Raw genomic sequence first — 18,601 nt, forward strand, 5'->3', positions numbered from 1 at the left:
AATAAAAATCTGAAAGTAATTGGACACGGGTGTGTGTGTGTGTGTGTATGTGTGTGTGTGTATGTGTGTATATATACATATATACATATATTGCTCAGAACACTTTTGGCTAAATCACAACATGGTTCTTCTCAATTACATGGGTAATAGAACAATCTGTTGTTTTTAAGCCTGAATTAAAACCATACTGTGTTTTGAGTCTTAGCACCTCCAGACTCATCCCTATTAGCTCTTACGGGGAAGGGTGGTGGTAAGGAGCATGAAGGAGATGACAGGAGAACATGCTCTAGAACTTGAACCATGAGGAAGGCGTTCTCACGTGGGGTGGGCAGTGGAGGTAACTGGGTTTCTGAGAAGGGAACCTAACTGGAAGGACAAGGTTGCCATTTTACTTTTAACACAGAACCTGGCACGTGGCTGGTGCTTTCTATGAACTGAGCCTCGGGTGCCCAAAAAACGTGCCCATAGACTGTATGGGAAGAAGTTTGAGACCCTTTTCCTGAACCCCGGGGACCAATGGTCTATAACCCAAGACAGGACTTCGACACTGGAAGAGTAAACGTTAACCTCAGCCATGAGCATCCGTCAATCTCAGGACCCCCAGATTCCAAAACCTTCGTCACCTGCCTCGCACCCACTCGCCCCAATGCCGGTCAACCCCACCGGAAGGCGGGGGCAAACTCCGGGTTCCGGAGAAGCTCTCGGTCCAGCGCGGTTGACAACCGTCCGGCTCCCGCCCCCAGATGGCGGCGGCAGGACGCTCCGGAGCGCGGGCCGGCTGGCGGCAGAGCCCGCAGCGGCGCGAGGCCGGAGCGCCGGCCCGGCGAGGCCGGGGAGGGGCGGCGGCGGCGCCGGGGCCGGGAGCGTGCGCGCGCACCTCACACTCCGCCGCCCGGGGACGCCCACTCGCCAGTCGGGGCCGGCAGGCCGGTCCGCGCCCCGTCGCCCGCTCCCCAGCCCGGCTGCTCTACGGCGTGCACCCAACGGGTGTCGGCCCCGCGGCGGTTCAGCTCTCTCTGGGCCTACGGAGACAGGGGACGAGGCCCGGGCCGCAGCCCCGCCCGCGTGGGAGCGCCGCCTCTCCCGCCGCCGCCAGAGCGAGCGGCTGCGAGCTACCGGAGGCAGCGCAGAGGAGGGCCCCGCGGCGGCCGGCGGCCGGGCAGGAAGGAGCCGGAGCCGGAGCCGACCCTCTGCCCGCTGAGGCGCGGTAGCTCCCGCGCGCCCGCGGCCGCCCGCCTCCCCAGGGCGGAGCGAGGAATGATCAGGCGCCCGCCCCGGGCTCTCGGACTGAGGGCCGGGGCCCGGCTTCCTCCCACGCCGCGGAGGCGCCGGGGTCCGGTCGCTGCGACCGGGCACGGCAGGGTCGGCGGCGGCCTCGCTCGGGGAGTAGGCGCTCCTGTCGACTGAACCGGCCGCGGTGAGGAGGAGGAGGAGGAGGAGGAGTCGGGTGGGGGCGGCCGCCGCGCCTCCCCTCCCCCGCACACGCCGGGGCAGCTCAGTGGCCGCCGGAGGAGGAAGTTCCGCTCCGACAGACCGTGCAGCTGCGGCTCCCGGGGCTCAGGTATTGGAGGCGCGATTGCCCTTCGGACCGACCGTCGAGGGTGCAGCGTCGGAGCTGCGCCCGGCGCCCGGAGCCTGCGGGGCGGCGTGGCGAGGCGCGGGCGACCGCCTGCTCCAGCCTGCTGGCTTCACCCGCCGCCGCTGCCTCGGCTTTCCCGCGAGGTGAGATCTTCCTCCCTTTTGGGAGACTTCCGAGGAGACCTGCATTTTCGCCCCCGCCACCGCGGGGGGAGAAGGTTAAGAGCCCTTAGTTGAACCTTTTGGAGTAGTTCTACATTTTTCATACCATTCTTCTATAACTAAGTTATTTGGGGATTTTTGCTATTTTCAACTTTTGTATTCTTGTAGATTGTTTCTTTCATTTTGCTTTTTGTGACTTTGAGAAAAGTCTAATGTGATCTATGAAATGTTACTGAAAAATTAGCAAAGTAGTTTTCCTTGACGATCTTATTTCCCATTTTATTTATATAAACTATGATGAATATTTGTAAAATATATATTATTTAGGACTAGCATCCAAGCTCTTTGTCACAGCCATGCATTAACATTATTTATTATTAACAGTAAGCTGTCATAAACTAAGCGGTTTCCTTTATATTGTGTGATCTAAAAGTTTAAATAAATATGGGCAATTTTCAGTTTAAAACATCACATAGTAGTTGAAATTAAAAATTTGAATGAAATATATTTGCATTTTTTCAGGTTTAAAAAGTTTGCTTAAATTGTGTAAGTAAAAAAAATTGTATAAGTAAGAATTCTTTAATTTATATAGCCCATGCATACATGTATATATATTCTTGCTATCTAAAATTCCTAGGTTCCTAAATTTGGAGATTGGATGTAGAGTTCTGATGGCAAAGGGTGGTTTGTGACCCAAATTCTGATTTTTGGAGAGTAAGAATTCAGATAGCAAATGATGCATGTGAAAATTTATTGGAATCTTTTTGGTTCCTGAATTTTGGAAAGTGAGAATTTGAATAGAGTTCAGTTAGTGAAGGATCTCTGTATTGGCTTATATATATATATATATTTTCCCTGTGGTTATATAATTTTATTTTTTTATTTTCTTAGTGTGTTTTTTTGATGCTTACTCTCATCTGGAAATGTAGCCCATAGTGATAAAAATTCTGTGAGAAGGAAATGAATTTTAAATTAAGTTTAAAATGTGGAAACATAAAACATCAAATTAATAATGTAAATATTAACTTAATTAAAATATTTCAGAAAGATGACATCCCCACAGAATTGGTTGGTACTGGGATCATCCATATTTTGGGTGTGGATAAAAAGCTTAATTTAGAAGGCATAAATTGACAATTTATCTTAATTTTGTGTGTATGTGGAAGTGTTTGGGGAGAGGCATGAGGAACCTTACTTTAATAAGCATGGTCCTTATTCCTTATTAACAGTACTTAGGAGATACTTCTTGGACTGGTGTTTCTTTACTAATGGATCATTTAGTATAGTAGCTTGATGTTTACTCTCTGGAACACTTGGGTTCATACTATAGTTTGCAACTGATTAGATGTGGGATCTTTTTAAACTCTATGCCTAAGTTGTTTCGTCTGTATGACAGTAGCATCTATTTTGTAGGTTGTCATATTGAATCAAATAATACATGCAAAGCACTCAACACAGTTCCTAGCATTTATTTAATTAACCATACATTTTTAGCTATTATCAGTAATCATAATTATAGTTGAATATTTTAATTTGGACTCTGCTTTAAATATTGTATATGTTCCTGAAAAGTTGGGTGTCATTTGGTTTATATCTTAAAAGTACACTAGAATCTTATTGTCTAAAGGAACATTTTATAACCATACCACTGTTTGCAGCAAATGTATATTGCATGTGAGCTGCCAGGCCCTATTTATATGGAGCTTCCTTATCATGGGCATTAAATAAATAATGTTGGTTTCGAAGCATAATGAGTGCAGTGAAGTTGTGATCACAGCACATAATGGAGTTAGAGTTACTTAAAATATGGAGTGGGAGTACAGGGCAGTGACAATTAGGGAGGCTTCATTGGAAAGCAAGGGCTCAGAAACTTTGAGTAGGAAATCACTAAATGAAGTATAAAGAGGGGAGGAAGAAGGGGAGAAGTGGCCAAAGAGGTGACACTTGTGAGACCCCTAAGGTAAAACAGCTTAAGGTCATTGAGGATCTGCTCAGTGTTAAAGTATGGTTGATGTAGAGAGGGACTGTGTGGGGCCAAGTGAGGAGACTAGATGAGAGGTGTGATTTGGCTTGTGTGCATGTTTTTTGGGCCTCTTGAACATTACAGAACTTTGAAGTAGTTGCCAGCATTCTCAGATCAGGAGATTTCACATGAAATTCTGGGTTTCTGATTTCTTTTAAAAGATTAAATAGAGGACCCGGTAGCACCCAAGTTTGCATATTCTGATGGTAACTCTCAGCTCATATCTGGCAGCAACTGCTCCCTCTAGAGGGGCACGTGCTCTTCATTTTATGCCACTCAATTAAGGTGTCAAATAAGTAAATGAAACGAATCAATATTTAACCTGGTTGTTTTTGAGTTTGTAATCCCTAGGCAGTAACCTGGAAGATTTTCTATTTAGTATTTTGGTCTTTATCACAAGTGTATTAATGGGAAGATATTGATGCAAGGGTATGACATGCTCATTTTATATTTTTTTAAAAAGTAAACAATCTCTTTTGTTCAAGAGGGCAACCAGTTAGGAGGGGTTAGGTCACAGACGATATTGACTTAAACTACAGTGGTGATGTGGGGAGGTGAGAAATTAGTGAAGAAAAGAAATTAATTTAAGAGATGTTAAATTGTTCGGTTTTGTAGAAAAGTCGTGGTTGGTTGGAATATGGGGACTGAGGTAGGAGGAGGAGGTAGTCCAGGTTAACTTAGAGGTTTCTGGGTTGTATGGCCATGGGCTATATTTATTTATATTACTTATATTTTATATATCTATGTCATATTTGTACTATATTTAGCTCCTGAATTTATTCAATTGATAGTATATTTTTATGAAGAAACAAGTATGTTTCCTTCTGTTAAGTAGTACACAAATAACCCAGAGTTTTCAAACTGTATTTTATATATTATGTATAATAAATATTACCACCTTGAAGGTGGTAATGACATGTAATTTGGGTTGATTATGGTCATTTGTAGCATTTGTGACTTAAAGTACCTCATATGGGAATTGGTTATAATATACATCAGTATTGCAATATCATCATAATTTGTGTATGTAAAAGATATAATTATAATTTTCATTTTTGAAAGTGGAATTTGTTTATATAATGGCTTTATATAATAAACTCTGTGTATGTGCATGTGTGTGTATGTGTGTGTTTCAAAAAAACTTATTTGAACATCCAGTAAGTTTCCTCTTCTAGTCAGAATTTTGTTAGTCTAAATTGAATATTTGAGGTTCAGGAATATGATTACCTCTGATAGTTTCCTCCAAGGGAAGAACACATAGGCTTTGGTGTAAGGAGGACCTAAAGTTGCGTCTTGGTTCTACTAATTAGCTAAGTGACTTTGTTCTAGACATAATTGTTTTAAACTGGGGCTGGCCAATGCAGTAGCTTTTAGTCACCTAAGACTTCTGCATTTTTAAAGTGGCTGGTACAGATTGCAATGAATTTTAGTGAGTTTTTTAAGTTCTTTATACCATGATTTGGAGTTTTGTCTCTTATTACAAGAGTACAGATTTTGTGGCTCCGGAGACTGAGGCAGGAGGAATGCATAAGCAAGTTGCTAAGCATTTCTGTGATATCCTGTCTCTAATTAAACACACAAAATAGGGCTGGGGATATAGCTCAGTGGTTCAATCCCTGAGTTCAATCCCTGGTACCAAAAAAGGAAAAAAAAAAAAAGTACAGATTTTTAAATCTGACTGTTGCAATTTTAATTTTCATGCCATCTTTCCTTATCTCATTTCTCTTCTGTGCCTTTTTCCCCCCTCTATCCTGTTCTCAACTTAAGACTTTCTGCTCCTTGGTTTCATTCTCTAATAAGTCTTTTGGATATTATATTTCCCTTGTAATTTATTGCCCCCACTTGGCTCATGAGTATTTTCCTATTTCCCTTTACTTAGATTTGAATTATTTACGATTTGTTTATACTTGACATTTGTCAACAACAGAGTGGTGTAGATGCCTTTGCTGTATTATTTATTGATTTTTAAATATAGTATTGAGTGAATACCTTTCTAGCTTTGTAGTTGGAGAAAAGTTGATCTTTCAGCTCTCAGTCTGTTTGCCTCTGTTCTGTTGATGATAGGTAGCATTTTTTAGTAGTCTCAACTTTTTTGGTACTAGAGTAGGTTTTATGTAATTTCCAAAGTCAGAGTAGAATTCGCAGGATAGATGGTCACTAAGATTTTTTTTTTACGTCTTGTCCTTCTGTTTGCAGGATAGACAGTCACTAAGATTCTTTTTGTCGACAAGACAAAAAAAAAAAAAATAGATTGTGGTGGTTCTTCCTTTTGTCCTCCCACAAGAACATAGTTAGGTTTGGAATGGACTAAGTGGAAAAGAAAGTTCAACAGTGCTCTGACTGCATAGAGGTCTCTTTTCCATCTTCTCATTGGGACAGACCAGTGACTGAGATAGGGAACAACTAGAATAGAACTGGGATAGCTTGCTTTCTTTTCTCTTTTTTTTTAGTGCTGAACCAAGGACCTCACGCATGCTAAGCAAGCACTCTGCCACTGTATATCCCCAGTCCATAGTCAGGTATTTTTTGTTCTATGAAGATAAAGTAAGGCTTGGTTTCTTGGTTTTTGTAAAAGTTATGGGTTAGTGGAGAGTTCTTCCAGATTTTGATGTAAAAATTCATAATGGCGGGCTGGGGATGTGGCTCAAGCTGTAGCGCGCTTGCCTGGCATGCGTTTGGTCCGGGTTCGATCCTCAGCACCACATACAAAGATGTTGTGTCCGCCGAAAACTAAAAAATAAATATTAAAATTCTCTCTCTCTCTCTTTCTAAAAAAAAAAAAATTCATTATGGCTATTGTTTTGATAGTTTTTAGGTTGTTTTTTTTTTTTTTAAAAAAAAACATTATTTCTGTGCCTTTTGCGAGTATTATGATAATCTGGAGGAAGCTGTATTTGAGAACTACTCATTAGATGACATTTCGCATACTCTATATTTAAAGTCAAATTTTGATCCAAAACAAAATAACTATGACTTTGCTATTTTATTTGTTCAGCAGTTTTTAAATAAAATGCCAAATTTATTAGTATGTATTTCATTCTTCTCTTTAGGAATAGACTATTAGTGTGGCATGGTTAAAATGCAAAATGCTAGGGTCTAAGTTCTGATTTTCATGTTGGTTATAGCGAATATTGGATATTCTAGGAGTTAACAATATAAAATGCCCATAATAGGTGAACAGTATTTATTGAATGTTGTTAAATAATTCAAGGAAATAAAATTTGTTCAAATAGTTTGTTTACTCTAAAAGCTATAATAGCCTCTATATAATTTCCATTGGATTTCTTAAGAAGAGTTGTAGAGTTAGAAATATTTACTTTCTCTTATTTACTAATATTTACTTGACTTTCTTATTAAAGTATTACTAGTCCAAAATGTTAACATTGATTTGTATCGATTATATAACTTCTATAGCATAGTTTAAGATTTTATTTTTAATCATCACTTTTTATTGTAAATCTGTACTTTAATATTGTAAATCTGTACTGAAATATTTTAGTTATTTTTGTTTAATGTCGTTTCCTAATAGTATATTTTGACCTTCAGCACTCTTGTTAATATAATTTTAGTTATTAATAGCTGAAATAGCCCAAATTCACATATAGATGAATTACTTTAGCTTGCCTGCCATTCTGTAGTCTTTTTTTTAATTAAATGTTTCTTATGTATCATCCGTGATTACACATGTAAAGCATTTTATAGTCATTTGCTTACTTATCTGTCTCCCTTAATAGGACATGAATTCTTTGAGAACAAATGACTATATTTATTTATCTTTGTTTTTCTAATGCTTGAAGTACATTTGATCCTTAATAAAAGTATATTTCTACTGAATAAATATTGTCTGTGGTAAGATGACAGATTCCCTGAGTATAAAAGAATTGCAAGAAAGCATTGAGAGAGAAAATGCAAAAGTAGGAAGAATGATGCCTGAAATTGATAATGCAGTCTTTAATAAAGGCCCTTTATACAAAAGAATAACAGATTAGAAATAATTAATTTTGGGCCTATCCATAACAAATTTATTTTCTGTAAATGTATCTGAAACATTCTGCATGACCCTACAGTGAATTTCTGCCACTTCAAGAAAAAAGGAAAACAATAGAGAATATGTGATGAGTTTTTCCATATATTTAATCCTCTTTAAACTTCATATGAGATCTATAAATTAGGTATCATTGATTTCATTTTTATAGGTATGAATGCTGTAAAATTTTTATAGGTATGAAAAGCTGGAGTTGTTCACATTGAAGTTAAGTGTCTACTAGGAATCAGTAGTATATGATAAGCATTAATTGATTTTTTAATGGGAAAACGTTATGTTCACTGTTGTTTTGAACATTATAAAAATATTTAACTTATAGTTTGGACTGAATTTACATATTTTTTGGCTAGGAAAATCATTTTGCTACTTTAGTTTTCCCTAACTCTGCAAATTCTGTCAGAAAAGTTATTTTTGCCTGCCATTGAATTTTTTCCCATTTTTTTTGATTGGTGCATTATAGTTGTAAATAATGGTGATTATTTGAATTTTTGCTGGAAATTTTTTCCTATTGGAACATGGTTGAAATGAAACCTGAACTGGAGATTCATTATTCAGACTGGGTTTTAGGATTTATCATTCTTTATGATAAATCATCTTGAAAGGTTATGTTTTCCATTGATCTGTCTTGGAATGTAATATGGTCCAGAGGGACGGCATCATTATATATTTAAAAGAACATTGGGTTCAGTGTTAAAGAGTTAGGTAGGGGCTCTAGTTTCAGCCTGGTCCTTTGTTGTTGAAGTGTATTTAGATAAGCTGTTAAATTTTCCTATACCTTAATATCCTTATTTATGAAATGAGGGAATTGATTAAGTCTTTTCTTTCAGTTCATGCATATGAAACAAATAATTTTATGAAATAGGGAACTGATGAGTGTGTGGTAATTTAGTTCAACATCACAAATACTATGAAGATAGAATGTAGTCTACTAAATAGGAATTAATGTCATTTGGTATAAAAATTGTTTCAAAATCATTTTAGAATTACTAAAATTTATATGTTATCTGATTATTTACATAATGAAATTGTACAGATTTAAAAAGTGGAAATGAATGAAATGACTGTTTATATATTCTTATTTCTCATTAGTTTAAAAGTATAATTTATTAAGCATTTTGTTTGCAAGCCTGAAAGTAAAGGGTGTTTTTACAAAAGTGTTTCTAGATATTATTTTGAGCTCTGGTTAGCAAGCATACTTTTTCATTTGTTACCTAAGATGTTAGGATAGATTCTGTGGAAAATGGGGTCTTTGAGTAATTGAGGCCTCAGGCCCTGTGGAGACTCATACTACTCCTGAGGCACAATTTTCTTTGATTTAAGACTTTAATTTTCTAACTTTAATATTGAGAGATACCATTGAAAGTGTTCTTTTCGATTCTTCATATTTTAACAAGAACTTTTGGGATAAGTTATATAAATATGGCATTAATAAACATTTACCTTTTCATGACCTTGATTTTTTTCTTCTCCAGTTAAATAGGCGAAGAAGGTGAACATTGAGTAGTTGTCTTCTCTTGGGAACTCTTATAAATATAAATTAATAGAATTTTCATGAAGAGCAGTGTAGTTATATCAACTAATTTAAAGTGCATATTTAAAAAAAATTATTATTTTTTTTTTTTGTGGATAGACATAATACCTTTATTTATTTATGTGGTGCTGAAGATCGAACCTAATGCTCCATGCATGTGAGGCAAATGCTCTACTACTGAGACACAACCCCAGCCCCTAAAGTGCATATTCTTTAGATTTAATAATTCTTCCAGGAACTTATCCTTGGGAAAGTACATCAGGGCACAAAGAAATGTTCCGAAATATCCCTTGAAGCTGTAACATGACATGTTGTAAATGATCCAAATGTCTGTCAACAGAAGATTAAATAAATGTTCCTTATATGTCTGAGATTTTTTGCTTTGCCGGTTTTATAGTTTTATAATAGTGTATTTTGATATATCATAGGTTAAGTCCTCTGTCATTTTTTAATAAAAGTTGTAAGCATCTATAAAACAACAACAGATAATTAGTGAAGGTTGATGCACTATTTAGCTTTGTTATATACAAACATTTCCTTATGTTAGCTGAAGATTAACCTTCTTGCTTTTTCAAAGTAAATCTTTATCCTCATTTGGACAGTCATTCTTAGTACATGTTCTTAAACATAATAAATTATCCTACAGGGTTTTTTTTTCCAGCGGCATCTTTGCTGCTTGTGTATGTTAATGTTAGTTTATATTCATTTAGGTTGTTCCATTATATGAGTGAACTTCAAAATATTTGTATGTTCTACTAATGATGGATCATTTCAGGTTTATTTCTTTGCTTTTTCTTTCTCCCTGCAAAACCATTTCTTTACATGTATTCTTAGGCACATGTGTTTTCTGCAAGTTGCAAATGTAGAATTCATTACTGGATTATAGGTTATGTTCAGCATTGACTCTAAATTTTGTTACTAATAAACGGTGACACTTCAGAGCTATCATTTTCACTTCTACCCATATCTCACAAACCATAGTATTACTAGATTTTAAAACTCTTTGCCAATTTTAGTTTGCATTTCCCTAGTTATTAATGAGGTGAAAATTTCTTTTAATATACTTACTGGTTGTTTGGGTTTTTTAATCTCTTAGTTGCTTTTTTACTTTTTTTTTTTTTTTTTTTTTTTTGCTAATTTTTCTCTTGGGTTGTTTTGCTTTTTCCTTATTCATTTGTAGAAATTGCTTCGACATTCTGGGTAAATTCTCCTTGCTATAGGTATTTTATTTTTATATTTTATGTCTTTAGTTTTACGAAAGTTTTAAATTTTAATATAATTGCAACTGTCATTATTTTCTTTTATGGTCTTACTATTTTTTTTTTAAGGTAGGGAAAATGTTCCAGGAATTATAGTCTCCCATGTTTTCAGTGCTAGTAGTTTAAAATTTTTTTTTTTAATATTTAGGGATTTAATCTATTTGGTATTGATTTTTGTTTATGGTGAATTAGGGACTGAATTTATATTTTTCCACATGGGCATCCATTTGTCTCTGTGTTACTTAACGAAGAGTCTTTCCTTTTCCATGAATTTGTTTTGTTGTTTCTACTATATAATATTTTTCATATATTTCTATGTTTTCTAATCTCTTGGTTCTTTCATACATTTCCTTTCGAACAACATGTTATGTTTTGATAAGGATAGCTTTAGATAAGTTCATATTAGATAAACTGCATTCTTCTGTCTTATTCTTCAAAGTTGTTTTTGACCTTCTTAATTCTTAAGCTCTTTCATAGTATTTTATTTTTATCAGTTAAATCCCCCCCAATCCCTTTTTACCCCCCACCCGCCAAACAGGGATTGAACCCAGGGTTTTTAACCAGTGAACCACATCCCTAATACCCCACCCCTCTTTTTTTAATAGCAGAAATGCTCTCATCCTGCCAGTATTTAAATTTTTTTTTAAGTTATTGATGGACCTTTTTTATTTATTTATATGTGGTGCTGCAAATTGAACCCAGTGCCTCATGTGTGCCAGGCAAGCACTCCACCACTGAGCCACAATCCGAGCCCATTTGAGACAGGGTTATGTTAAGGTGCTTAGGACCTTGCTAAGTTGCTAAGGCTGGCTTTGAACTTGCCATCCTACTGCCTCAGCCTCACAAGCTGCTGGGATTATAGGTATGTGCCACTGTGTCCAGCTATCAGGTAAAATTTCCTTAATTTAAAATAACCATTTTAAAGTGACTATTTTAGTATATTCACAGTATTGTGCAACTATCGAAACAATTTCATCACCTCAAAAGGAAACATCATTTCCATTGATCAATACTCCCCACTCTTTCTCCTCACTACCCCTGCCCTCTTCAGTCCTGGCAACCACTGGTTTAATTTTTGTTTGTATGGATTTTTGTGGTCTGTGTATTGCATGTAAATGGAATCATGTGATGTAAGACCCTTTGTGTCTGAATTTTTTCAGTTAGTATGTTTTTGAGGTTCATATACGTTGTTCCATCTCTTATTTCTTCATTCCTTTTTATGGCAAAATAATATTTCACTTTGTATATATATATATATACAGTTTGTTGGTGCAGTCATCTGCTGATGGGCATTTGGGTTGTTATCACCTTTTTGACAATGGTAAGTAGTGTTGTGAACATGTTCACAAATGGATTTAAGTACTTATTTTCAGTTTTCTTGGGTGTTTCCCTAGGAGTGGAATTGCTGGATCATATGGTAATTCTTGTTTAACTTTTTGAGAAACTGCCAAACTGTTTTCCACAGCAGATGAACTATTTTTCATTTCTACCAGCAATGTACAAAGATTCTAATTTCCTTTTTTTATACCCTCTTTGATACTTGTTATTACCCAGTTTTAAAAATGTTCATTATATCCGTTCCAGGGTTATAAAATGGTATCTCATTGTGGTTCTAACTTGCAGATCCCTAATGACTAATGAGGTGATACATTTTTTCCCCCCATGTATTTGCTTGCCATTGTATATCTTTTTTTGGAGAAATGTCCATTCAAGTTCTTTGTCCATTTTTTGAATTGGGTGGTTTTTCTTTTCCTTATTGAGTTGTAAGAGTTCTTTATGTCTTTGGGACTATAGATCCTTATTAGATATGTGATTTGCAAGTATTTCTTCCCTTTCTGCTGTCTTTTTACTTCTTGGGGGGGGTGGGGGCGGGGGGAGATCACCAGGGATTGAACCCAGGGTCGCTTAACCACCTAGCCACATCCATTTTGTATTTTTTATTTTGAGACAAGGTCTCACTTAGTTGCTTAAGGGACTTATTAAGTTGCTGAAGCTGGCCTCAAACTTGCAATCCTCCTACTTCAGTCTCCTGAGCTTCTGGGATGACAGTCCCCATTTTGCAAAAAGAATGGAATCAAAGGACATAATGTTACGTGTAATAAGCCAGGTGAAGTAAAATAAACATTACATATTTTCTCTCTTGTGGAAATTACAAGGAAAGAAAAACAAAAACAAAACCAAAATGACTTGGAAGTAGAAGTGGGACTTTTAGGGAAGGAAAAATAGATTGGGGAGAGGAGGACAAGAGGGTTGTAAGGAGGGTAGGTATGATCAAAGCTCTGAGAATGTCACAGTGAAAAACATTAATTTGTACAATTAAAACTCATTAATTAAGAATAATAAAAGAATGCAAGATAATTTTGATGACCATTTTAGAAACTGGTTTCCCCATTGAATGGATTTGCATGCAACCTTGTTGAAAATCAGTTGGCTATATAGAAGTAGATTTTATTTCTGGACTCTGTTCTGTTCCATTTCTGTTCCATGTCTGTTCTTATACACAATAGCTTTCATTATTGTAACTTTGTAGTAAGTTTTGAAATTGGTAAGTATGGATATTCTAGCTTTGTTACTCTTTCAGTATTGTTTTGGTTATTTGGGACTGCTGTCAGTCCCTTATGAATTTGAAGGTAGACTTTGAAGTTCTGCAAAGATAGCTGTTGGAATTTTGATAAGGAATTACTCTGAATTTGTGGATTGCTTTGGGTACTATTATCATCTTGACAATATGACCAGAAGAGGTCTTTCTATTATTTAGGCCTTCTTTAGTTTCTTTCAGCAGTGATTGTAGTTTTCAGTCTCAAATGTTTCATTACCCCTTTTATTAAATTTATTCCTAGATGTGCTACTCTTTTTGCATACTATTGTAAATGTGACTTTTTCTCCCGACATTTTTTAATTGGTCAATTGTAGTTGTACATAATGATGGGATTTGTTGTTACATATTCATACCTGCACATAGTGTAACAGTAGCATTTGTCCAGTATCACTCCTCAGTACTTCCTCCCTCCCTCACTCCCTCCCCAACTCCTTGCCCTTGGTCTCTTTCCTCTGCTGATTTCCCTTTGATTTTCATGAGATCCCTAACCCTCTTGCCCCCACCCCCACCACCCCATTCCTTTTCTTTTTCCTCTCCAGCCTCCACATGAGATAAAGCATGTGATCCTTGACCTTCTTAGTTTGGCTTATTTTACTTAACATAATGGTCTCTAGTCTTGTCTGTTTTCCTGCAAATGACAATTTCATTTCTCTTTATGGCTGGATAAAATTCCATTGTGTATATATATACCACATTTTCTTTATCCATTCTTTTGTTGATGGACACCTAGGCTGGTTCCATAGTTCGGCGCAACTTTGCTCAATTCATTTATTAGCTCTAATAGTTATTTTGTAGATTCTTTGGGATTTTCTATATAACCTGTGAATAGTTTTAGTTCTTCCTTTCCAATTTAGAGGCCTTTTTTTCTTGACTGATTACTCTGGTTGGAACCTCTGGTATTAAATAGCATTGGTAAAAGTGAATATCTGTCTTATTCTTCATCTTAGGAAGAGAATTTGTCGTCAGTCTTTCATTGTTAGGGATAATATTAGCTTCTTTGTGGTGAAGAAGTTTCTTTTTATTTCTGGTTTGTTGAGTATATTTATTATGAAAGGATATAGGATTTTGTCAGATGTTTTTAAAAAATTTATTTGTTTACTTATTTGTGTCAATTCAGATGCTGCTGTGTTTTATTCCCTTCATTGTATTAATGTGTTGCATTACATTTGTTGATTTTCTTATATTGAGCCATTCCTGGATTTCTGGAATAAAGTCCACTTGCTCATGGTGTATAATCCTTTGAATATGCTGTTGGAATCAGTTGCTGGTATTTTAATGAGGATTTTTGCACTTGTAAGAGATTTGTCTTTAGTTTTCCTTTTCTTGGAATGCATTTGGGTGGCTTTGGTGTCAGGATAATAATGGCTCCATAGAATGAATTAGGAAGTGTTCCCTTCTCTTTTATTTTATTTATTTATTTATTTATTTTTTAAAGAGAGAGTGGGAGAGAGAGAGAGAGTGGGGGAGGGAGAAAGAGAGAGAGAATTTTTTTTAATATTTATTTTTTAGTTATCGGTGGACACAACATCTTTATTTATATGTGGTGCTGAGGATCGAACCCGGGCCGCACGCATGCCAGGCGAGCGCGCTACCACTTGAGCCACATCCTCAGCCCTCTCTTTTATTTTAATGACAAGTTTAAGACTGATTGGTGTTAATTCTTTAAATGTTTGGTGGACTTCACTTGTGAAGCCTTCTGGTTCAGGGTTTTGCAGAATTTTATTTATGACTTGCAGTCTCCTCAGGTAGATGAACAGGAGGGCTTCTTCCCAGAAGTGACCAAGACAGACTTTTTTAGCCTGTGCTGGAGCACATACCAGTTTTTAACTTAGGTGTATAAATAGAAGAGAACAGTAGACTATGTAGCTGAGTGCCTTGCTAAATTCCAGATCTCTTCCCAGATGCTTGGAAGTGCCTTCTTTTTGAGTATGTAATAGTAAATAGTAATTATGGGCTGGTTGACTACCTTCCTACATGTCACCTTGTTATCTGTGCCATATTCAGAATAACTTGGGGTTTTAAGCATATAGGTGGGATTCTTCTCAGTTTTTTAGTGGTATTGGTAGGTCAGCATTTTCCATTTTATTTTAATTGTATTGCCTTAGCAAGCTGGTGGGGCGGGGAGTCAAAAGCCTGGTTTTATTCCTAGAATATTTTCCATTCACAGTATAAGAATTACAGAAAGGAATCTTTTTGATACGGATAGTAGAAATCAACTATAACACATGCAAAAAATTTATTGGAAGGATATTGGGTGGCTTTCAGAGTTGAATTTAAAGTCTGGAGAACTAGGTTTAGAAAATAGTTATTAAGTAAAGCCAGACTTCATTAAACGAAGCCAGACAGAACCACACTGAAGGTTAAGGAATAATTAGGTTCCATTGTCATTGTTGCTAATCACCAAGCACTGGTTATAGCATTGCTACCTCATGACACTGGATACCTCTATTTCCAGAGTGGTTTCTTAAAAAGTTTTATTAATATTGGAAAACCTAGAGAATTCTGGATAGTGATAACATGAATGGGATTCTTAAGATATGAACATAAACTCATCAAGGTAGAAGTAAAGGAGATTCCAGGGTTTAATGTGCATAGTCTGGAAGGTATGAAAATACAGAATCTGTTTAGAGGGTGGTCAGAGTTGCATGGGGTATTTTTAAAGGCAACAGGGCTGGTAAGGGAGGCTGGGTCTTTAGTTTAAATAGGGATTGCTTAAGAAGAGAAGATAATTTGTTTTCTTATTTTAATAGGTGAAAGGTACACAGCTATGATAGAGTAGAAAAACATTACAGAACCAGTGTTACTGATCCTAATACATTTCTATCCTAAAGAAGTAGAAAGGAGACCTGATACTGATCTATTTGAGTTGCTAGATGCTTTTAAAGATGAAGAAGAATGTGCTTCTGTCCCAGAGTATAATTCCCCCAAAGTGCAAGATAGTCATTCTTTAGAAGTTAAGGTATTTGACATTTAGTTCTATATAGGAGGTATTGTTTACATTTTACAGCCCAGCAGACTGAGGTATAGAATTTAACTTGTTCCAGATCATGTAAATTTCAAGTTTCTCTGACCCTACAGATCATTAAGCAGAATTTACTGATGTTTATCAGTTAATCTGTAGATTATAGCCTAAGTAAATAAAAGATTATCACTAGACTTTTGAAATGTCATCCTTACTCTCAGGGAATCTTAAAACTGGATCCCAGATTGGAGCCATTCTTTTTCACCGCAACTTTTTTTTTTGATTGTCAACGGACATTTATTTATTTATTTATATGTGATGCTGAGAATCGAACCCAGTGCCTCACACATGCTAGGCAAGTGCTCTACCACTGAGCCACAGTCCTAGCCCAACACTGTAACTTGATTTTTTTTTTTTTTGAGTTCACTATACAAGACAGTTTCCTTTGTGAATCGCACACAGTATTATATTGTATAGATATTTAGTTGTTTCAGCACCATTTGTGAAAATGAAGACTTTACTTTTTCTGTTGAATTTTCTTTGCACCTTTGTTTAAAACTAAATGACCATATATGTATGAATCTGTTTTTGTACTTAATTGTGCATTTTTATGCTACTACTGCATTGTCTTTTTAACTGTAACTTTATACTAAGTCTTGAAATCAGGTAGCTTAAGCTTCCAGTTTCTTTTCTCTTTTTAAAGTTGGCTATTCTTGGTTGCATTTCTATATAAATTTAAAATCATCTTTCTAATTTTTCTGAAAAATCCTGCTGATTCTTTTGTTTGGATTGCATCAAATCTGTAGATTAATTTTGGGAGAATTTTTATCCTAACAGTATTGAGTCTTCAGTTTACAAACATGCTATAACTTTTTACTTATTTGGATTTTCTGTAATTTCTTTTCAGCCGTGTTTCATAGTTTTCAACATATAGGTGTTAACACATCTTTCTTAAACTTTTTAAAGCAATTCACATTTTTTAATGCTATTTTAAGTGATATTTTTAAAATTTTGCTTTTTTTTTTCCTTTGCTGGTAAATAGAAATACATCTGATTTGTTAATATTGACTGTTGTTCAATGATCTATCTTACAAAACTAACTTCAAAACTAACTTACTGTATTTTATGGCTTTGTTTTAAAATTTTTTTTTGTAGATTCCACAGAATTTTTACATAATCATCTTTCCTATCAACGAATACAGCTTTATTCTTTCCTTTGTAATCTACATGCTTTTATTTTATTTTTTTGTGCTCTATTACACTTTCCATAGAGTGTCTGATGTGTTATTGAGTTGATGTGGTGAGAGTGGGTATCTTTCCCTTGGTCTTGATTCTAGCAAGAATTTGTTCTGTTTTGCATCAGTAACTTTGATGTCAGCCATAGATTTTATACAGATGCTTATATCAGTTCACTGGTATTCTTAGTTTGATGAGGGTTTTTTTTTTTTTTTTTTAAGTTGGGTGAATATTTAATTTTTGTCAAGTGTGTTTTCTGCCTCAGTTAGGGTGATGATATTATCATTTTTCTAAGTCTGCTACATTGTTTGATATTTGACTATTAAACACCATTTGGGTCATTGTTTATTATATAATTCCACTAGTGGATTTCTCTGTTCATGAGGGATATTAATTAGTTTCTAATTTTATTTACTTATTTTTACTCTGATTCTGTATCAAGGTAAAGTGGTCTCATAAAATGAGTTGGGAAGTTTTCTGAAAGAGTTTCTATGTAACTGCTATTAATTTTGACCAAAATCCTTGGTATAATTCACCAGTGAAATAATATGAACTACAAGTGGATTTTTTTTGTGTGTGTGTGTGTGTGTATATGAGAAAAGGTTTTATACATTGTTTTTTAAAATGGATTGTAGGCTGTTGACTATTGAGGTAACCTATTTCTTGAGTTTATTTGAATAGGATTTTTTTAAACAAGGGATATAAATTGATGAATTTTGGTATAAAGTTGATATACTTTCTTTCACTTTAATATTTGTCAGATTATAGATATGTCATTTCTCTCATTCCTAATATTGATAATTTGTGATAATTTCAATGCCATTCACTCAAGAATAGGAAAAAAAAAAGTAGAAGGAAAATATGTAAGAATATAAAGGACTTTAACATTATCAACCAGCTTGACCTAATGGATGTTTATGAAGCACTCTACCCAAAAGCAAAATTCATGTTCACGTTCAAATGAAGATGTATGTACATAGACCATTTTGTGGGCCATAAAACAAGTGAAGGACTCAAACAATATGAAGTATGTTCTTCGTTACAATGGAATTAAAATAAAGATCAATGAGATGAAGATACTGAATAATCTCCAGATATCTGGAAATTTAAAACACTTAAAATCATAATTTGACCCAATAATCATGGGTGAAAGAAGAAATCAAAAGTATAATCAAATGAGTGGTCATTCTTCCAATATATCAATAG

General features: G+C 35.9%; 1 protein-coding gene across 1 annotated transcript in view; it reads left to right on the plus strand.

Annotated features, from left to right (window-relative positions):
• The first annotated feature begins 1,257 nt into the window (after window positions 1-1,257).
• LOC143382352 (mannosyl-oligosaccharide 1,2-alpha-mannosidase IA-like) overlaps window positions 1,258-18,601 on the plus strand; it is a 173,343-nt gene continuing 155,999 nt past the window's right edge. The window contains exons 1-2 of the mRNA XM_076836396.1: window positions 1,258-1,352; window positions 1,426-1,722. Of these exons, the coding sequence (XP_076692511.1) occupies window positions 1,258-1,352; window positions 1,426-1,722 (392 nt within the window). The remainder of the gene's footprint in view (window positions 1,353-1,425; window positions 1,723-18,601) is intronic.

The sequence above is a fragment of the Callospermophilus lateralis genome, chromosome 16, assembly GCF_048772815.1.
Source record: "Callospermophilus lateralis isolate mCalLat2 chromosome 16, mCalLat2.hap1, whole genome shotgun sequence".
Classification (NCBI taxonomy): domain Eukaryota; kingdom Metazoa; phylum Chordata; class Mammalia; order Rodentia; family Sciuridae; genus Callospermophilus; species Callospermophilus lateralis.